Source organism: Silurus meridionalis, chromosome 3 (genome assembly GCF_014805685.1).
Source record: "Silurus meridionalis isolate SWU-2019-XX chromosome 3, ASM1480568v1, whole genome shotgun sequence".
Lineage (NCBI taxonomy): Eukaryota > Metazoa > Chordata > Actinopteri > Siluriformes > Siluridae > Silurus > Silurus meridionalis.
In genome coordinates this window covers 18,083,441-18,106,570 of record NC_060886.1, presented here as the reverse complement: position 1 = coordinate 18,106,570, position 23,130 = coordinate 18,083,441, and the positions used below count along the sequence as shown (strand labels likewise).

The 23,130-nt window shown below is 38.1% G+C and overlaps 2 protein-coding genes across 2 annotated transcripts in view; both read right to left on the bottom strand.

The window, feature by feature from the left end:
* Nucleotides 1-352: 352 nt before the first annotated feature.
* Nucleotides 353-2,919, bottom strand: sp5a (Sp5 transcription factor a). The gene is made up of 2 exons (XM_046841503.1): nt 2,154-2,919; nt 353-1,888 (listed from the first exon to the last, which is right to left on the bottom strand). Exons 1-2 carry the CDS (start codon nt 2,202-2,204, stop codon nt 797-799), a joined length of 1,143 nt encoding a protein of 380 aa, XP_046697459.1. The 5' UTR covers nt 2,205-2,919; the 3' UTR covers nt 353-796.
* Nucleotides 2,920-5,228: 2,309 nt separating this feature from the next.
* The window catches only part of myo3b (myosin IIIB), a 75,483-nt gene continuing 57,581 nt past the window's right edge, over nt 5,229-23,130 (bottom strand). Inside the window, 4 exon segments of the mRNA XM_046845534.1 lie at nt 5,229-6,355; nt 12,079-12,292; nt 12,793-12,839; nt 13,348-13,448. Coding sequence (XP_046701490.1) covers nt 12,139-12,292; nt 12,793-12,839; nt 13,348-13,448 — 302 coding nt within the window. The 3' untranslated portion in view covers nt 5,229-6,355; nt 12,079-12,138.

Below are 23,130 nucleotides of genomic sequence, written 5' to 3'. Positions count from 1 at the left end.
GGCATCCACATATATATATATATATATATATATATATATATATATATTTATAAATAACATGTTGGTTTAAAGCTGTTAAAACTTCCAAACTTCAGATGCCATCACCTGAGCAGAGGCTGTTACACATGGTAATACTGATGTATTACAGTATATTTACAGTAATATAATTAGATTGAAACTGCCATGTAAAAGTTGTTGTGAAACAAAGTGGCCGTAATTGTTGTGCTTATAAAACCTCACTTTTCTACATTGATGCCAAGTGTACTTAAGAATCTTTGTAAAACCAAAATGCCGATTACAAGATCTCAAACTGCTAATCCCTGATGTGAAAACCTGGTACTTACTAGTCAGCTTTAAGTGGATGAACATTCTTTATTTTACACAGAAATTTAACAGCTTGTTTTCAATAGAACATGCTAAAACACCCCACAAGGAGCGAAAACTGACACTTTCCTTCAACAAAAGCTATTAAATATATATATTTACAATCAATGCGAGATCTTCCACCGAAGACAAAGATCTTAACACAAGTTCTGAACTTGTTAGTGATGTTTGGGCAGCACAGGGATGTGAACCATCTTTCAAAGTCCCCATGAGAACTGACGTACAGACTTGAAAATCATATTTACAAGTCCGGAAATGTAGCTTCTTCCAAAGTAGTGCGACTTTTCACGCCTGAAAAAGAAACACCTTGTTGCAGGTTATTGAAAAGTTGCGACATGTTCGGAAAGTCCATGTTTTGCGTGGCCTGTGTGCAGTCAGGAGTACCGGATATCACACCAGGTGTTTTAGAGCTTTATATGTGTCTCGTGTCTTCCCGTTTCACGTGTTCGCCGCTCTTTTCGTGCGGTTTGGCTTTCTTGTTCTGGTGCGTTTTCACGTGTTTGGCCAAGTGGTCGCTCCTCATGAACCTCTTGCAGCAGTCGGGACAGGCGAAGCGCTTCTCTCCAGTGTGTGTTCTCAGGTGCCTTTGTAGCTCGTCGGAGCGTGTGAAACTTTTGCCGCAGAACAGCCAGTTGCACACGAACGGTCGCTCTCCGGAGTGCCAGCGGAGGTGCGCTTTTAGGTGCGACGTTTTGCCGTAAACTTTGCCGCAGCCCGGAACGTGGCACACGTGCTGTTTCTTTTTACCGGGTTCGTCACTCGAGCTGGACGTCTGGCAGTTCGGGCAGCGACACCTACGGCACCGGCGCGCTGAAGCCAGAGGGGATTTGGGGTGCAGCAGAGCAGCGATCTGACTCTGGTACTGCGCCAAGTCCGTGTGACCAAGCACCAGACCCCTCTGAAGAGGAAATCGGTGAGGCGCAAGGGACGACGGGTGACTTACGGCGTTGCCTTGTTGCAAACTCCACCACGGGATGTCCTCGGCATGATTCGGGGACAGCTGTCTTTGTTGTTGCGGTACAAGGCCGGTGTGGCCGGCTACAAAAGCTGGCACGGTGGTTGGCATGGGCGCTGAAGCCGTGTACGTCACAGCAGGGACGTAGGTCGGCGGACACGTGGCCTGTAACGACTGCACGGAGCACGGCAGCATCTTGACCGGCGAGAAGTCGTAAGGGTACGAGGGTTCTGCAGGAGGGGTTAACGGCAGCTCATGGGGAGAGCTGTAGGAGCTTTGGAGGTGCGCGGAAAGAGGAGCTTTAGACGATAGTCCGAAAGGGGAACTGCTGGAAAGAGTGGGCTGAGGAGTCGCCTCATTACTCCACGGATGGAAAATGCGTGATGGAGAACCCAGGGTCGCGTCGTACGGAACTTGTATGAAGTCGGCTGGGTTGGATGCGTGGTGATGGTGATGGTGGTGGTGGTGCCCGATCCGGTTACACGTAGCTGCTAAAAGCGCCAGAGGAGAATGCTTGTTGTTCTCCGGTGAAGAGTTTGGCGTACGGTCCTGGGTGATCCAAAAAACAAGACATGTCAAAAAGTTAGCAATTTTGGGAGAGATTAAAAACAAAACAAAAGAAAAAGTCGCATGCGTAACTGCCATGTGGAGACTGATTTTGTTGAATGCAAGTACACAAAAGAACAAGAGTAGCATTAAAAACAGATTTGTGTATATTGCACAAATCATGTAAAATCACTGCAACAGTGATCGAAATATACGCAAGTCTTATTGGATCATTAAAAACGCAAAGTTTTTAAAAGGTTAAACAAACCTGCAGAAACGCCTGTAGACTGTCGTTCCTCAGCACAGCCACCGCAGCCATGGCAAACTTTCTCCTTGCGCTCTTCCGCACAGTCTCGGGCAAACAGTCGGAGCGCTGGGGGGAAACACAAACGCGTGTTCGTGTAGAAAAGTGGAGTCGCTGCGCTTCCTCTCCTTCAGATATCCTTGGACCATCTGAGGGACTGTAGGATCACTTCTTAGGATTTGATAAGGACTTTGGTGGGCCGCCAGCCAGTCAGGAGGAAGATTTATTACTTTGAAGTTTGCCGCTGCCCAATCATCAAAGAATAGCGGCTCTTTGAGAGCGGGAAGCAAATCCTTTGAATCCACAAAGCTCCTATGGTGTGTTTGTTGGTCTGGATAAAAGGGCTGATTATTAGGGGGGATGGGCAGGGTGGAGATAAAGGCGGGACAATTAATGAAGTAATCACTATGTGGGAAATGTATATACACAAATAATTGGATTTTCCTGATCAAAGAGCCCTCTCCGCGCGGGGAGCCCGGTATTGGATGGCGGAGTCACCCGATCCCCCCATGCTGTAATTAAGGATTTGTAGCGCGGCCCAACGCCACAATGCCCCCGTGTTATCTGCACAAATCTATTGGTACGAGGCTTGTTAAGAGAGCTTCACGGGGGGAGGCGAAAGAGACGGGATAATGCGATTCAACACAGAGTTAATCAGGATTCGACCCATTTGTTTTAACGAAGACAAACCATAACAGGGAAAACCCAGAAAACCAATTCTTGTTAAAACATAAAGTAGACTATAATAGAAAAAAAACCCCAGCCTTTTAGTCTTCTTAACATTTACTTAAAAATTGAATAGAAATCAACATTTTAATCAATCTTTTGTTATTAAAAAAAATGCTATAAAACAAGATGAATATTAACTTAAGAAGTGCTCCAACAGTTTTTCAGTCATCCCTAATTGAAAGCCACTGTAAGGGAATTATCATGAACAAATGACAAATGATGCCTCAGTAGTCCACTTGTCAAGTGATTAAGGTGTCATAGTTGACTAGCTTTGCTAATTAAAGGTGTCAAAGTGTCAAAAAGCATGACATTTTTCTTTTGGCGTTTCCCTGAAAAGTTGAGCCTGAATCCCAATTGGCACCTTATTAGACACATAGTTGCTACCTAGGGTGTAAAAGATAGTATTTAATAGCCTATATTGAAATTAAAGACAGAAGGGTGGTATTTGGAATCCAGTTTAAGATACTCAGAGGGAGGAGATTCAATCTTTAGTGAAAGGAAACGGTTTTCCAATCACCCACCCACTTCTCCACCTACTTGTCTACACATCAGTTATCTAAGCAACCCAATCTCAATCGCTCTGACTGCTACATTAGATGGTATAAAACACACTACAGTATTAAACAGCAAATGCCATTTCATACTATTTTACACAGTTTACAATGGGATCTTTATATATCTGAATGCACCATGACATCAATCCATGTGTGCCCAATATACTGTATTTAACAAGGTACTATGAAATGTATATATTATTGTAGAGTTAGATAACTAAGGGCAATATTAAACAAATAATAAGCAAATTTTAAATTACTTGTTTTATTCTATTACAGAGACAAATTAAGCAATTAATATATATATATATATTTTTTTGGCGCAAAGACTCCCACTGTCCCTAGAAAGTTTGCAGTGATTGATTTGGAAGTGGATCGGTTCCTTTGAAGGGATTATTGTGTTCCCAGCCAAGGGGTGAGCTGGGGATTCCCACTGGGCTCAGGGCAAACCTCATCTTTCATGCAATAGATGCATAACATTTCTTTTTATTGCCTCTTTATCTTTAACAGCATGAGACATAGAGCCATAATCATTAGGTCAATCTAAAGCATTTTTTGAGAATTAGAAAAGTTTAATTAAGGTCAAGTTGCCTGTAACTGATTGAAATTTGTAAAATGCAAATATCTTAATACAGTTAAACGACAACGAATTAATCAGTTATAATCAGCCATTATTTATGTAAGTATATGAGTTTTATTTTCTCATGAAAAAAAACATCTCCAAAATAACTGTACACAAAGAACTGTTATAATCAATAAATGTTTAGTTTAATCATGATAGTTTAATTCCAATGGCTATAATAGCATTGGGTAGACCTTTAAGGATGTTTTTGCTATAAGGTCTCGATACTGATATTTTTTATCACAAAAACAGTGAAGTGCAAACCTTTACTATAAACAGAACTTTTCATGCTACATAATTTTTTCTGTAGAACAGATACAAATCAGAAGTATATACTTTTCATGCCCGCCAAATACTAACACATAGCCCCAGAGAACCTCTGTTATAGAATGCCCTTTCCCCATTCCAGAGAATCTACAACCTACACAGGATATGATTCATGTAATCAAACAAATTCTTCAATAAGAATTCTGATATAAATGTTCTGCTATAATAATATTTATACCCTTTAGTTGCTTTGGCTAAGAAAGTCAATGTAGATATGTCTCTCTAATCTCTAATTACCCTTAGATATCAGCAATTACCGATCTGTTCATGTAGAATCAAAACCAAAACTATTTCATGTATCCTTTTTTATTTGTTTTTATTTATTTTTTCTTATTGGCAGTGTTATAACTACGTTTTCATTATCTCAGCATTATCTTTTATTTATTGTGCTGTGTCTGTAATTTTAGATTGAATTATTTTTTATATAATAGCACTTTATTCATTTATAGCTGTTTTAAATATCCATTCAAAATAAAACTTATGTACTTACAACTAACCATTACAGCATATATGTGGGTTTTTCCCAAATGGCTGAATGAACACAAATTTCCATGAAATCTATTGGAAAGCATTCCCAGAAAAGCAGAGGTTATTATAAGAGCAAAGGGGAACTAAATCTGGATTTGGATGTTAAACAAGGACATATGGTTGTGATAGTCAGGCATCCACATTTTAAAAGAAAATTCAATCCATGTAATATCATTTCACGTTCATATACAGTGTCAAATGGTTATAATGATAAAGACTTGTAATAAAGTTTGAGTGTCCATAATTTCGCCAGAACTCATGATACTGAACATTCATTCGTAAGCATTTATTTATTTATTATTTATTGCCAGTGTGGTACAAAACACAGCTGATAAAAAAAGTGCATTTAAAACTGAACTCAGACAACAAACCACATTAAGTACATAAGACCAAAGTTTTACTCAACATTTTTTTTTTAGAGTTAGAATGCCAAAACCCAGTTGAAAACCATCTCAAATATGAATTTTCCACATAATGCAGTTCAGCTCAGCACAACTGCCATAATCCTCTGTGTTGTTGCTATTTCTACTGCCAAAAGAGACATGATGTAACTAATTACCTGTGTTGAAGTTGGTTGCTCTCTTTAGTCAGGTAGCACGCGTGCAATCCAGGACATTGGTGGAGCAGAAAATAGTGAAGCACATTGACGGCATAAACACTGTTGTACAAGCATGTTGATTATGTCTGTGGCTGGACTAGCTACTAGCTACTAGCTAGCTACTTTACAAGCATAAGTAGGGTTATGTAATGTCTCTGTTTGGTAAGAGGATCTCATTCTTATATTCAATAAAACCAGTAGCTTTATAAAGTGGACTTTTTTTGCCATTAAAATTAACGTGCACATGTATTCTATTTTGAGGGATATTGGTTTTTATTTAAATGTAATCTTAATTTGCACTTTAGTACTTATTCTTTTTCAACAACTGCAAACCCTCACAGAAACACTTTCTACTTTCATGTTTAAGGTTATCTAATGGGATAACAACACACTTCCACCTAGAATACGAATAGTTTGAATAGTTTGGATTTGTGTACTGAGCTGTGTAAGGCATGTTTTTTCAGGGAAGTCAAACTGAATTAATAAATTAAAAGAAAATATAATGATACATTAGGAAATTAATAAAATGCACAAAATTGTAAAAAAAAAAAAAAATGAATAGATTAAAGAGCATGTTCTATGAATAAACTTTTTCTTTTTACAGCAGTTGTCATTAAAAATAACAAAATAACAATGGTAAAATAGATTAGATTTGACATCAAATAAACCACAGAAATCTGTATGTCTGGAAAGTATGTCTGGCTCCATTGTTCATATCAAGGATGACATAAAAAAATAAAAATAAAGACAATACATAACTACAATGCCTTGGTATTTATTGCAATTAGGAGGATTTGAAGACGGCAATCTGTGTACAGGTAGTGAGAGAGAGAGAGAGAGAGACTAATTAATCATATTGAGAATTCATCAATACTTAGCTTTGTTTATATAACATGAGCAATCATTTAAACTGTCTTTAAAACAATTATTAAATTTTTTTTACTGATTTACATTCATTACTTGATTGTAACTTTGTAGATTAAAAAAAAAAAAAAAAAAACATTGAGCTTTCTTATTTGGTCTCTCACTTGAAAGATCCAAATGAATAAATTGTCTTTTCATGTTCTATGAACGGACTGCAGGAAAAAAAAGAAAAAAATTAGTTCCACATCTGTCTCACACACAAGAAAGGGAGCATGGGAAAAAGAGAGCCAGAACAGGAAAGATGGAAAGAGAGAAATGAGAGAAGTGAGAGAGAGAAATGCTCGGGGCTACTGGGTACTTGAGCCGCCGTAATGGTGTCTCGTATGAGAAAACATCTGTGAATTTCCTCAGTGATCTACAACAAAGTCTAACTCAGAGCAGTCACTCAGTGAGCCTTTGAAGTCACTGCCTGACAGAAAGCTGCCATTGTACTCAGGCTCCAGTACACTGCTCTACACTCCTGACTCTCCAACATTTTCTCCTGAAATCTGATATGGCTGGCCCTCTTCATGCTGCCAGACAAAAGCTTGGCTGCACGTTTAAAGGTCAAACCCAGACAGACCTGAGGTCATAAGAGGAGGGAGAGGTCATGATCCAAACAGCAGCCACAACTATGTGTGTGGCAACATGACTGTGAGCTGCTGAAAGCTGCCAGTGAAGGGTAAGTGGTAAGGCGATGTTCAAAGTTGATCATGTTCAAAGCTGCTTCGTCATTAAACAAACTGCTGCAGATTTCCCTCTAATTGTGAAATTAAGTTATACCTGATAAATATTTCCAGATGGAGAACATAAATGTATAGTTGCATGACAATTTTGTATTGTGTGGGCTGTGTTTTTTCTTGCATCACAGGTTTATATAATCCAAATATGAATTAAATAACAAAAATGTGTTTTCCAATAGACTGCTTTGTGATTTTTGTAACCATTAGATATGGCCGTGCATAATCCCAGAGGGCAATAATGCTGCTTCAACCTAAAGAGTAGCAGAAGTTCTCTCTGATAATGCAGATAATGAAAGAAACAACATTTGGATTATTAATATGAACCATCCACACTTGAGATCTTGTAGCAAAGTGTGATGGTGTTCCACTGAGTCTGATAAAGCAGTCATGGCAGGACAGAAACAGTGGAGCTGAACATGGAGAGCTGCTGCTCTAGCTCGAGGTGTTTCTCTAAGGCTGCTCCTCCCGACTGTGAGCGACAGATTCGTTTCTTTGCTTCCTGAATCTAAAAAGGGCCTGTGTGCCATCCTTGTTTTGCACACACAGCTCACATTTACTCAATGGCAGCTGCTCACTCCATCTGGGAGGGCTTCAGCAAGGCCAAACAAAACAGGTTACACCTTCGGCCATGCCAAGTTCTATAGCCTTCTTCAATCAGTACAAACAACGGGGGCTAATCGCAATTTCACGCTCTGATTTGCTTCACAATTTCCTCCAAACCCCGCAGGCCGAGAAATGTTAAATAAGCTAATTTTCATGAGGGACAGGATACATGCTTATCCATAAGGTCATATAGATTACTACTCTATAGTCCTGCTATACCAATATGCATTGATAGCAAGGAACTGATGATGCCTTCTAGTGTATTCAAATGTTAGAGGAATAATGTTAAATAGAATTTAAATTTCAAATTGGTACGATATAATAGGGCGATACAAAGAAACAGCTCCGGCTGATTATATGATTTCTACCTTAAATGTTCCAGTTAATAACCATAGTAGGTTTCTATTTTTAGCTAATTAAAACAGCCAACATTTTCCAATAATTAGATAATAATTGAACATTTATTATTACAGCATTAAAAAAAACTAAGCTGTGCATTAAAATGTGACAGAATTAAACATGACTACATGTAAATAAGCGTTAGCTCTCTAGCCAGGCTTTCATTGCTGTGCAGGGTTGCCAGACAGACCTAGCAAAAATCACAGAATCACTGTACAGAAATTAAAACTAGATCTTTTCCCAAGTCACGTTCTTTAAAGAACATGGCATCTTTGCCGTCTTGTTATTTAACTGTGTTTTTCCCATTCATTGCTTTTTTCAATACTATAACAAGATACAGAAAAATAAAGAGCATGGCAACCCAGCCGTCATTCAGCACTTTGTAGCTCAAACTTGTTTTTGAACACTCCCACTGAGTAGGATATAATTTAATTCTGTGAAAACACCATTACGATTTTTAAAACTTGTTTAATGCCAGGTAATGCTGAAAAAAAAAATAATTATTAGTATTTTTAGACAAATTGTATGCTTTATTATGCAGTGTGTTGAATATATTGTTGGTATCAAATTGAGAGCTTTTTATTTTTATTTTTATCAAATGATACCATACACTGCATTGTTGCACATCTGTGAAATCTGGTTTGGGAAATTCTATACTGCACTACAGCATCAGCTAGGAAATCAGTTAGCTATTCCTTTAAAGAAATGAAGCAGTTTTAAAGTAGAAGGCACACAAACTCTTTGGGGATCTTTTTTTTTTTTTTTTTTATTCCTTTTTGTATTCACACAGTAGTCATGCAAATGTAGGTAATTCAGTGGTACATTGAAAGCCCTCAACAAATTGCAGGTGTTAGAAAGCAGAAACAAAGGCCACTACAACCCCTAATGGCATCTCCCATCATTAGCAACTCTTTGATGTGCATACTCCACTCTCTCTTTTATCTTCTTCCTCTTCTCTCACTCTCTCTCTTTCTCTGTCTTCATTAATGTAGTCTATAGGGAAGGTGCTTCGACACAGAAGACCCCCTCTAACACATATCTGACATCTGTCTGCCTGCTACACATGTTCCTCACTCAGGCAATCAGCACACAGGGTTAAAAGTAAATATATCTTAAACTACCTGCTTATTCAGTACCAAAGAGAGAAAAAGCAAGAGAGTAAGAGAGAGATAGAGGGATGCTCACAAAGACTACTTGCACAATGCGTGAGCTTTAATGCTAAGTCTTATCAAATGTGTGTGATTGCAGTGCATAGTATTAGCATAAAGCATTGTAAAGAATGTATTAACAGCATATATATCAGCGTGCATGTTTGTATGCGTGTGTCAATAGCAGGTTACCTGCTTTACATCTCAGCAGGTCTAAAAGAGAAGCTTTAGAAACACTGCTATTCAAACTCTCACTTTGAACTCGGAAGGATATAGAGGCAGGACAATGCAAGTCTATTTGTGCTCATCCTTTGAAGTCGGCCCTCACTATTAATATGAGACAGAGTATCCTGTCTGACAAATACTTTTTTTCTGCCTTCTACTGAAGGATTACAGCTCTGAAATATCTAAAAGGTGGCACTGCTTTTGGTACGATGGAGAAAAAAAAGGAAGAAATGCAGTTTAGAACAAATAGCTAAAAAGGAATAATGTTGGTCTTGCGCAACATGAACCACATTAAACAAGTTTGTCTGCAGCTCCAGATATACAAGGCTCTTTAATAGGAAGAAAATAATGGGCAGTCATGCTTTTATAGAATATTAACAAAAACAGGTGCAGGACCTATGTTTACATCTTTGTGTACCTTTAGTGAAACATCTAAGTCAGTCATTGGTCTGTAGAGACCTCTTATTGATAAAGAGGCCCATTTGTGGGAAGATAAAACAAAAGCACAACTTTGCAAGAAACTAAATTGTAGGTAACTCGTGGCATTTTTTTCAGTTCTTGGTTAGCCAGAACACATGCTGACAAGAGGAAATTTGTGAAAGAGAAACTCTACCATGGCCCTGTACTTCAGAGGTTTTCACTGAAACACAAAAAAAACTTGAGAGCTTTTTCCAAATTGATTTCCATGCCAAAGCAGGGCCAAAATGATCTAGGGAGCAAGATCTCTGTTAAAGGATTCAATGTATTTTAAATAAAGACTTGAGGCTCTTGGAGTGACCTATTTCATCCTGAGAGCTTGTGAGAGACTGAATATTCTCATATAGAAAAGAGAAGATATTTGAATTATCTCAGAGTTCTAAGGAACAACAAAGCAACTACACACCTTAGTAATTCAAGTAATTCAAACCTAGGATACACTCTGAGTACAATACACAATACATAATTATGTGCAAAAGAACTGATCTGGAGTCTCTGAGTCATTTCTATTTTGTTTAATTGAGTGTATTAAAAAATATACCTGGATGTTTTTACACAAAATGACCATGACCGCTTAAAAAAAAATTGAAGTAACGTTTACCCTGTGCATTTTGGTGAACAAATGAAATTAATCTCGGTCTGTATAATGGCACACCTCTGAAGTGTAAACTGCATCACAGAGACAGTGAGAAAAAAACATGCACAAGTGCACACTCAGTTTTTTTCACCCTGTGAAGATCAAAATCTTTGCAGTGCCCTGGGGTGTCAACAAAACGAGATGAAGCATGATATGTAAATTGTAAAAGCAGCACCACAAATCTTCTTGGCCATACAGTAGGAAAAACACATGTTTTTGCTGATTTATTCCCACAGTGTGGTTGTTCCATTCTCAACTAGTACAACACCATTTACTCAGTGTAGGTCTCACAGTTGGTAAATAGACATAGTATAAATATGCAGGAATTGCATTACAATCCTGACAGCCTTATCGCTTTTTAAGAGCTGTTGCTCTCTTTCTCCTGGAAAGAAGGATAATCAGAGGGAAAGCTGGTTATCTCACTCCTCAAAGAAGCTTCAAGTAAGTGATTTTATCATCACTGATTTGATAAGATATATTTAATGAAGAAAAAAAAGCGATATCAAGAGATCTAAATAAGAGAATAAATACTGTAGAATTTCCTGCACTTTATAAGTAGATTTGAGGCTTTGAAATGGAGATGCGGATAGTCTGTATTCGATACAGGCACAAAGCCTGTAAGAGAAGAGCATGGGAGGTCCTCACTGTAAAACTCCAGTTTTAGATTTGTTGTTTCTCTCTGTAGACTCATTAAGTCTGCCCTGTTTCTACAGAACCAAGATAATATTTGAAGACATTAGAACACAATATATAGTGTGTTTATTGGTCAAAACCAAAACCAGACTGGAGTTGGGTAATACATTTTTATGCAGGAACAGAATAGCACTGATCTGTCTGAATACAGAACGCCTTATGCCAGGAAAAGCAAGTCCTCTGTTAAATGTGTTTAAGCATGTTATTGATGTCACTATGTATTTATTTTAGAATCTGCACTGTCATGGATATCAAAGCAAAATGTGTGGTAAATTAATAAATAATCAGGAAAAAGAGAGGGACAGACAAACAGACAGTTAATATACAGAATAATAATATCTAGAAAAAGAGGAAAAAAAGCTAGAAAGAGAACATCTAGAGATTAGCTTAGGTTCTAGGCCACAGTATGTGTTCTCCAAGTGGAGCCTCAATTACAACAAGCACTTTAGTAACTGATATTTTTTTTATAATTTTATTTAATTCATAAGAAATTTTTACAACTTTTGTTTTGATAGCTAGGTCAATAATTTCCAAAAACATTTATTTGAGAGAAGCTCTCAAATCTGAGAACAAACTTTTTAAAAAATTAAAATCTCAATAATGAATCAGGCGCACTGGCCCCCTAAAAAGTACTACTGATAACAGATTTACTTTTTGCCTGTTTTGGACTGTTGTGTGTATGTATGTGTGTGTAAAACCCTACCCTGCTATGGACTATGCTGGGGCTCGGGGTCAAGGCTGAGCAGCAGCACCGTGCATTCATTCAGCTCTGGAGTAGAGCTTCTCTCTTCAGTGGAGAAACCGGAACAGGACCAGAGGGAGGAGGAGGGATAGGGGAGAAATCTTCCTCAGGGACCGACTCTGCCACCAATAGCAATTTATAATACTCATCCTCTCCATCTAGAAGCTTGATCTGGCTGAGGTGTGAAATATGGTGAAGGAAAAAAGTAAGAAATGGAAGGGAAATAGACAAACACGTAATAAAAAATGTAAATAAAAAAAGAAATGTAAAGAAAGAAAGCAACATAAAAGAGAAAGCAACAATAAAAATTTTAGAGGGCTTTCTCATAGAAATATTACACTTATCCTCCAGGGAGAAATACTGTAGGTAGTAAAACATTCATTCTTAAAGTGCCAACCAGGAGGGATGTGTGTGTGTGTGTGTGTGAGTGAGAGTGAGAGAGAGACAGAGAGGGAGGTCACATATACATATTTCATAATTAAATTTACATTCATGTACAATTATGCTTCCCTCCCTGGAATAAAAAAAAAAGTGAGCTATTTAAAAGTGCCTTATTTTGAAATCTGAATTTACATTAGCAGAAAACAAAATCCATCTTTGGTTCCTCAGTTCCACAAAGGGCCTGGTCTGTTTAGATGTGGCACTGAGCAGAAAGTAGGAAAGACAACTATTTACCCAAGTTTTCTGGGCTTCCTCTTGCTCCCCTGGTAATCTAGAGCTCTCTATAGAAACACACACACACACACATACACACACACACACACACACACACACACACACACACACACACACACACACACACATACACACACATACACACACAAAGTCAGAGAGAGTCAGAAAAGACGAGTAAATGAACGAACGAGCGAGAATCATTAATTTTTAATTCAAAGTGATTTTTGCGTTGAATGCGAACAGATGCTGATAATATCAGAAGTCACAGCATAATTTTTTTGATCAAAGAGAGCTGGGGTGAGCCTGATGAAGCATGCATCTTGCTCGGCTTTGATAAACCACATCAATTATTCACCGTGAAGGCAGACATCCTCACATGAAAGCAACAGATAAAGAGCAGAAGCCCATGCTGGAGACAACAGAGCCCGGGTGTGGGGGAGCTGCTGGTTCACTAGGAGGCCCGCGTGGCTCACGGCTCTGGCACAGGTACATTTAACTCCATTATCATCAGCAAACAAAGTCGGACAAAGGGTTTTATTCTGGCTTTGAACTCACATTGAGCTGGCTGTAGTAAATACTGTCCTCTGGGCTGTTCAGTAGTTTGGGTTGCTGGCCTCGACGCCGAGGGGTGCGCTGTAGCAACTTCGCTGCTGGACCTGAAAGAGACACAAACACACACAGACACGCACAGAGAGATCAGTCACACGCTGCCGAGAGTGACAAGTCTCCTACTGAGCTCCCCGACAGAAAATCACATTAAAGCAGCATTGCAACAAGAGCTGACAACTCAGCACATGCAAGCACACATAACAGCACACAGCTCAAACATACCAATATAAATAATAATAATAATGTGTGTATATATATATATATATATATATATATATATATATATATATATATATATATATATATATATATATATATATATACTGGATATGTACACATACATACATACATACATACATACATAAATATATGTGCTGAAAATTCCAGTTAGACCAATCATATTTATAAAACAGATGCAGGTGCAGCATAATGAAAGCTTGCAGTATGAAAATTAATCTACAACATTAAAATGGTGTAACACTTTAATTACATTGTAAAACGTTAAACACCCACACAAGCATGCTGTTATAGAAAACTAATAAGCTACATTGTGGTGTTTTCCATTCACAACAAGTTCTAAAGTGTTGTATTTCTCTTACACTGGAGCAATGTAAAGTCATAGTTTTTATTAATTTATAATTCTTATAGTTAATTTCTGGCTTTGATTGTGTTATAGCAGCTTTCTTTTTTTTTTTTGTTGTAAGAAGTAAGACGAAAAAAAACTACCATGCCAAAATCTACACTTAAAACAGCACATTTTAAAAGCCATTTAATATTTAGTCTTAGATTTTATGGAATGCTCAGCAAACCAGTGAATGAGTTATTATAGAAACAATAATGTATTACAACGAGTGCTTTAATATAAACTTTGTGTTGCCACTAAGGTCAGAGCTGATGTGACAAAAATGTATTGATGCCTTCTTTCTAATTAGATTTGACACAACTGTGAGTACTGTAGAACTCTGTAACAAACCCTCATGGTTTAACTGAATGCTGATCCTGACTATATTAGATCCATCATGTGCCTGAGATATAAACCTTTATGCACTTTTATAACTCCTTAATTTGTTCCTGTTATTATTTGCTAAAAGAAAAAGAAAAACCCACCACACTGCTCAATTATAGAAGCAGCATTTTAAAACCATAGTGCTTCATATCTGGATGGCAAACATTTTCTCTCTATAAGCCCCTTTAATGAGGTTCACTCAGCACATTAACAAAAACGTGTTCAGACCTGTAGAATGAATTATCACAGGATGTCTGCGTTCTGAAATGTGTGGATTTACAGTTATTGTAGATCAAACAGCATGTCAGTGAAGCTGGGAAACTTGCTCTCTCATGTTCATGTTTCATCTCTCTTCTCTTTCAAAATTTCTGATCCGCAAAAGCGGCACACTAAAATCCAGGACACCTTTACAAGGCAGCATGTATATTTAATGCCTGTTCCTGTTTTATCTAGAAGCCACACTGTAGTTTCAAACTTCTTCTGCTCATCATCGCTCCAGTTTCAGCTGTTGAGGTGGTGTTTAATAACTCACAGTTACAGTGGAACTTGACAGAGTGCTAACTTTGAAAACATATTGTCACAACTCAATTCTCTGCATACTTCAAAGCTAAAAGAGTTTCCTCTCTACCTCTGCAATTTCCATGCTATGGATTTTTTTCTCATGTTTTATGTTCAGTTATGGGCCTCGGTTCATAGCTGTCCTGCATGTGATCAAGGCACTGACTTAGGAATGAAAGTAAAAACGGTTTATGGCTGTCTAGATGTTTTCTAGATTTTTATTTTTTTTTAATAAGTTATGTTTTCCTCCAAATTTGAGAAACACTATAATTAATTAATAATCACTTGGTTGTGAAGTTATTAAAAACATAAAACATTTCCTAGAAACACACACACACCTTAAAAAAAAGGTTTTGACTACTTTTCATTTCCTCAGGTATTAGCAACAAATCTATGAATATTTCATTCATTTTTTCCACACAGCAAAGATGTGAATGTTCCTTTTAATGCTCACATGATAATGATTACCCACTATATATGAAACAAAGGGACAGTACTTAATACTATAACTGTACTTCCATAAAGCAATCAGCTTTAACTTCATGGTAGTCCTTTTCACCTTTATGATAATATTCTTTTCTTTTCTCAACCTTTATTATTGGGTGACAAGACATTAGGTTACTGACAGCACAGTCTCTTTCTTTCCTACACCTTTCTAGCACAGCTTTGATGTCTGTTTTGTGCCACTGAAAGCCAAACATCTTTGCATTACACAAAGGTGCTACTTTTGACACACAGTTACTATTAAAAGTACAGGAAACAACAACAGTCGGACATCTTGGTTAATGTGACACACTTAAACATGGATGGATGTCTGTATTGTGCACTACAAAATTAGAGGACAGGTGTATGTTGAAAGACATCACTGGCTGGAGGGCAGCAAGTCTAAAAGGGAAAATAGATGGAGGAGGAGCAGGAGGGAGGGATGGACGAGGGATGGATGAGGGATGGACGAGGGGTGGACCAGGGGTGGGGGAGTGGTGTGGAATGGTGATACACAGTAGTGGATTTGCTGACTCAGACAGACACACACACACACACACACAAAACAGAATAATATAAATGTTCCTCCACTAGGACTGAACAATCAGGGGCCCTAGATTGCTAGATCCTAGATTGTGTGTGTGTGTGTGTGTGTGTGTGTGTGTGTGTGTGTGTGTGTGTGTGTGTGTGTGTAAATGAGTAAATACTGACAGAGGGCAGTACAGATCTCAAACAATCATTTATAAATTCAAGAATAATGAATTTCAAATCCAGAAAGAAAGTAACTATAAATTGTTAGGTTTGTTGTTTAAGCACCAGCATTAAATAAAATAATACATGTTTGCATTGTAGCGTAAAAAAAGCTATGAATTCGCTTTACAAATAGATGTTGCTTTCATAATCATAAAAGTGTCATTCATGTTATAGATCTTGCAATATCTCTGAAATACAACCTCTTAAATCCCTTGAAAGTCAGAAGAAGCTTCTCAGAAACTTAAAAATAAATACTAAAAGTGGCTTGATAATGTAAACAAGTACTGAGTACTGATTTTGTTCTGCTATCACATGTTGTGATCACTTGATGCATTAGGGACTCAGGGAGAATGCTAGGGTTTTATTTACTCAGATGCTAAAAATGAGCATGAAAAGGCATCACGGTCTCATCAGCACATGGCTTTGATCGCTAAATGAAGCATGTGCGAACCAGACCAGAAACGTGTTCTCTGTGGCGCACACACACACACACACACACAAACATAACCAGACTCTGTGGATGCACTCACACATACACACATTATCATGCACACCCACACACACCCACCCACACCCACCCACCCACACACACAAACATATATATACATATATATACATATATACATATTATATATATATATATATATATATATATATATATATATATATATATATATATATATATATATATATATATATATATATACATACTGACCAAAATTTAAATGTAACACTTTTGTTTTGCCCCCATTTTTTCATGATCTGAACTCAAAGAAACCAGGACTTTCTCTTTGTACACAAAAGGCCTATTTCTCTGAAATATTGTTCACAAATCTGTCTAAATCTGTGTTAGTGAGCACTTCTGCTTTGCTGAGATAATCCATCCACCTCATAAGTGTGGGATATCAAGATGCTAATAGACATCATGATTATTGAACATGTGTGCCTTAGGCTGGACACTATAAAAAGCCACTCTAAAATGTGCAGTTTTACTGTATTGGGGGCAAAAATCCAGTCAGTATCTGGTGTGACCACACAACACATCTCCTTTGCATTGAGTTGTTTAGGTTGTTGATTGTGGCCTGTGGAATGTTGGTCCTCATCTTCAACGGCTGTGTGAAGTTGTTGGATATTGGCAGGAACTGGAACACGCTGTCGTATACGCCAATGGGGACGACAAGCATGCAGATGAGCTTCCCTGAGACGGTTTCTGACAGTTTAAGCAGAAATTCTTTGGTTATGCAAACCGATTGTTGCAGCAGCTTTCCAAGTGGCTGGTTTTAGACAATCTTGGAGGTGAAGATGCTGGATGTGGAGGTCCTGGGCTGGTGTGGTTACACGTGGTCTGCGGTTGTGAGGCCAGTTGGATGTACTGGCAAATTCTCTAAAACGCCTTTGGAGAGACGGCTTAAGGTACAGAAATTAACATTTAATTCACGGACAAGAGCTCTGGTGGACATTCCTGCAGTCATCATGCCAATTGCAAGCTCCCTCAAAATTTGCGACATCTGTGGCATTGTGCTGTGTGATAAAACTACACATTTTACAGTGGCCTTTTATTGTGGCCAGCCTAAAGCACACCTGTGCAATAATCATGCTGTCTAATCGGTCTTGATCTGCCACACCTGTGAGGTGGATGGATTATCTCGGCATAGGAGAAGTGCTCAATAACACAGATTTAGAACAATATTATGAACAATATTTGAGAGAAATAGGCCTTTTTGTACATAGAAAAAGTCTTAAATCTTTGAGTTCAGCTCATGAAAAATGGGGCAAAAACAAGGTGTTGCGCTGAATTTTGTTCAGTATATATACACACACAAAACATAACACGACAAGAGATTGTTCCTGTTTTGTAACTGATTAACTTGATAGTTACATTCTCAAATAATTCCCAAATGTTTTACTGAGGGTAGGAACATTTCCACATGGAATCATCATAGAGACCACAGCCATGAATGTGCTAAAAGAGCAAGCATTTTAGAGAGGAGCTACATGCTAATTTGACCATGATGTGCTTACATAAGACTTCTGCTGCTTACAGAGGAGGTTTTCCAATAGGCTTTCCATCTGGCATTTCAGGTGAGCAGAATTGTGACTATTTAGTCAATAGAACATTGGTGTGAGTTCTGTCCCAAAGATGTTCAGTGGGATTGAGAGAAGGGCTCTTTGCACTACACTCAAGTTCTTCCACTCTAATCGTGGCAAACATTGTCTAAATGGATCTCACTTTGTGCACAGGGGCACTGCAACGGAGTGGGCAGCAGTATATAGCAGGCTCATATATGGCTGTAATGGCCAAATGACTGTATTTTTGGCCATATAGTTTATCAACATTGCTTACAAAAACTATTGATTAAAGAGCAATTTTATCTCTTCTGTGAATAAAGTATGTTTAGGTATATATATTTATTTCCAAGATTTTAAATCAAGCGCACATCTATTCAACACGAACATCCGGTATGGATGTCGACAGGTTTCACCTCCAATATGCAAACCGAGAAAGAAAATAGAAAAAGGAAAAATGTTCTACAGAAAATAATAAGAGACAAAGCGGTACAGACTTAAGAGGGATTAAAAGTATAAAATATATATATATATATATATATATATATATATATATATATATATATATATATATATATATATATATATAAAAACATTATTTTATTTTTACTCATTTAGAAATTCAGTTTTGGTAAACACTAAATTGTCTATTTCTGACAAGCACTTCATCAGAGGAGCTCTTTCTATACATCACATTGCTAGTTAATGCAAAAGAAATTTGCTTGGTTGCAATGCTATTAAAAAATGCCAGTACAAAGGTCTTAATAAAAAAAATGCCTCTCTCAACAATGACAGTACACAATTATTACACTTCTTTATATGTATGAATGTATCTTTATGTGTAACTTTTTAAAATACTGTTTGAAATGTAGAAAGAAAAACACTTAACTAATCATACTGACAAAAGAATTAGAAATCTAAAGTTAACTATTTGCCCATTTTGCCACTAACAGACTGAGTGTTTCTGCTGCGTGCCTGCTTTAAAGAGCAGTAATACACTATTATATTATACACTACTATAAAAACAGTAATGAGTATTAGATATTCAAAACAGTTGATGTAGACAGGTACAGTGGAGAACAATAGAGTAACAAAGAGGCAGCATGTGTGTGTGTGTGTGTGTGTGTGTGTGTGTGTGTGTGTGTGTGAGAGAGAGAGAGAGAGAGAGAGAGAGAGACACAGAAGGAGGTAGAGAGAGGGAGGGAGTTATGCCTGTAGAACACAAAGTGGGTGTATCATCTGTCAGTATGAGCTCCAGATGTGTTCTAAAGATAACAGAGAGTGCTATGACGAGATTTCCTGCACTGTTGCAAACAAAACAACCTTTTATTTTATACAAACATACCTACATACTCTAAATTGATGTATGTAAAGACCAAGGCTTGAAATACTTTGTCACAAAATCTTGAAATATTTTAACCCTGCACTATCTGGTATGATCATATACCCAGCAGAAGCATGAAGATGTTTAGGAGAGATGGCAGTGAGGTTTTTAACCAGATTGTTTAACAAGATTCTGGAAGGTGAGAGGATGCCTGAGGAATGGAGAACTCTTTTAAAAATGTTGATAGAGAAGTATAGAGATGGTCAGAAGGAGTTGCACTGTGTGTTTGTGGATTTAGAGAAAGCATACAACAGGGTGCCGAGAGAGGAGTTGTCGTGTTGTATGAGGAGGTCAGGAGTGTCTTCTTGTCACAAGTATGTGAGGGTGGTGCAGGACATGTTTGAGGACAGTGTGACAGCAGTGAAGTGTGCAGTAGGAATGACAGACTGGTTCAAGGTGGAGGTGAGACTACATCAAGGATCGGATCTGAGCCCTTTCCTGTTTGCAGTGGTGATGGACAGGCTGACGGACGAGGATAGACAGGAGTCTCCCTGGACTATGATGTTTGAGGATGATATTGTGATTTGTGTTGAGAGTAGGGAGCAGGTTGAGAAGAGCCTGGAGAGGTGGAGGTACACGCTGGGGAGGAGGGGAATGAAAGGCAGTAGGAGTAAGACAGAGTACATGTGTGTGAATGAGAGGGAGGGCAGTGGAGTGGTGTGATTGCATGGAAAAGAGGCGGTGAAGGTGAATGAGTTTAGGTAATTGAGGTCAACAGTGCAAAGTAATGGAGAGTGTGTTAAAGTAATGAAATCCGGTATGATATTGTAGATATTATTTATTTACTATAAAAAAAGTAAAAAATAAATACTCTAGTCATGTTTGCATGTGTGTATGTACCCTCACATCAGTCACATTGGCTAGATAGCTCCACGAGACTATCAGGACTCATGTCACAGGAATTAGCACACAAAGACTATCAACGAAAACAAAGAACATTTAACTGGAAATTTCAGGCCAGGACAGTACTTAAAAAAATATACTAAAATACTTCATTAAAATACTTACTTAGCCCACTCACTGTTTTAGGTACGAGAAACAAAATCATCTAGTGAGTGGAGTGTGTCAAAAATACCTAAGAAAATAGCTAGATTGTTTTAGCTAACTTAAGCACTATGATACCTTAACTACTTGACACTACAATGGTGAAAAGCATCAAACTAAGCACAGCACATACATTTTTAAGGCAGACAGGCTACTACAACACAATGCCACATCAGGTTCCACTCCTGTTAGTCAAGAATCTGAGATTACATTTCAACATTTAAACTGATGAGATGAAAAAATAAGGCGATGTTTTTCCCTTTTTCGACTACCTTTTGAAATTTACACCAGCAATTCTGTATGTTCAAGAACAAGTGGGAAAAGATATCTTGATGTCATGAGTCTACGTATATCTATGTAGTTGGAAAAGCTATGTGGATATCAGTCTTAACCAGCAAAATGGGTAAAAACAAATAAATATATAAATAAACAAAAAGACAAAACCTCAAGCACTGAACCTTGAGGGATATTCTACATGAAGGACATGTGTATAACTGCAAAATCAGTGATTCCAAAACAGTAAGACCAGACAGCAGGATATTGTTAATTGTATTGAATGCTCTCTAGGTATAGAAGACTCAAGACTGAAGACTGATACATGAACACTAATCTCTGTTTAGTAACACGGGTTTATGGTCAAAAAGGTTGGGATCCTGCAGCTAATTCTTTTTATGCACAATCCAAATCAGAGAACAAAACTATACAGATCATGTACACAAAATCAAAGAAATAAAAACAGTACTTTTGTTAGTTTATTTGAATAGCATACAGATCACAATAATATATAAGGGCTGATTTAATAACATTGCATATGGTTAATAATTTGGATGAAGGGTTATTTTAAGTCTGATTCACACCTAATTAGTATATTTAAGTTGCAATCTGATGTATGTTTTCCAGCCTGTCCATAAATCAATCTATTTTACTTTAACTCTACTTCTGCCTTTTCTTTATTTCATCCAGTGGGAGGCAAAGATGACAAGAAGCATAAAATATACCTGTAAATCTATTTCCTATATATCTTACAACAAGTAGCAAGCATTTCTGTTCTTATCAGCTTCCTCAGCGCATACTTCAGAGAAGCAGTATAGCTTCCTCGCCGTCTCTTTCTCTTCACCGTAATTGCCCTTGTCACTCTTATCACCGTCTCACTCTTGACATGCGTGTTTACCACCAGCATAATCTTCAAAAAGCATGTTAACATAAGGAGCTCAGCTTTCATAACCCATAAAGCCTGATCCTGTTTACTAGAGAGAAAGAGTGCTGAAAGAGAGTGAGGGTTCTGATCATATCTCTGACAGTGCTCAGGGTTTGGCTGTGTGCGAGTATTTACGGGTCTCACAGAGTACAGCCTTAATATGTTTTTAATATATAGGATTTAGGGAAAGGGTGGGGATGTGGAGGGGAGTTCAGGTGGTTTATGTGTAATGGCACTGAGCTGATCAGCCCTGTGTTTACATTCTCAGCAGGAGGACATGACAACTGCAACCCAGAGTGACACTTACACACCAGCATGTCACCGTTCCTGAGTTTGTGTACATAAGTGTATTCAATTCTCAAAGAAAGTCTTTGCTAATGCAGCAGGATCCTTTTTGAGTCTACCCTCAGTTATAAATTCCTGCATCGCTACCAAGATTCACCTTTTGAGGAAGTAAATATTTATGATAGTGCAGTTAATGTATTAGTTTTTGGGTTGTATTTCCAACATACTACAGTGGTCAGTGATTTTATGCTAACTTGATGCTTCTGTGATCTTCAGTAACCCCTTTATCTGGTCAGGATAATGGCAGGATCTAAAGTCTAACCCTGAAACACTGGGCACAAGATAGGAATACACGCTCTTTGGGATGACAGTGCACATTCATTTGCAATTGAAAAGCTGAGCCTACTGGGCATGACTGAGAGACCTCAATCAGTCCAGATAGGGAACAGCATCTCTAGCACCACCATACTGAGCACTGGGGCCCCTCAGAGCTGTGTGCTCAGCCCGCTGCTGTTCTTTTTGCTGATTAACGTCTGTGTAGTAATGCACAGCTCGAACCACATCATCAAGTTCGCAGATGACAAGATTGTGGAGGGTCTCCTCAGCAAGAACAAGTCGACATTCAAAGAGGAGGTGTAACAGCTAACAGTCTGGTGTAGCGCCAACAACCTGTCTCTGAACGTTGACAAAGCTAAATAGATGGTTTTTGACTTTAGGAGATCACAGAGCGGCCATTCTCCACTGAACATCGATAGATCCTCCATGGAGATCGTCAAAAGCACCAAATTCCTTGGTGTTCATCTGGCAGAGAATTTCACGTGGTCACTCAACACTGGCTCCATCAGCAAGAAAGCCCAGCAGCATCTCTACTTCCTAAAAAGGCTGAGAAAAGCCCATCTCCCTCCCCCTATTCTAAGCATGTTCTACAGAGGGACCATTGAGAACATCCTG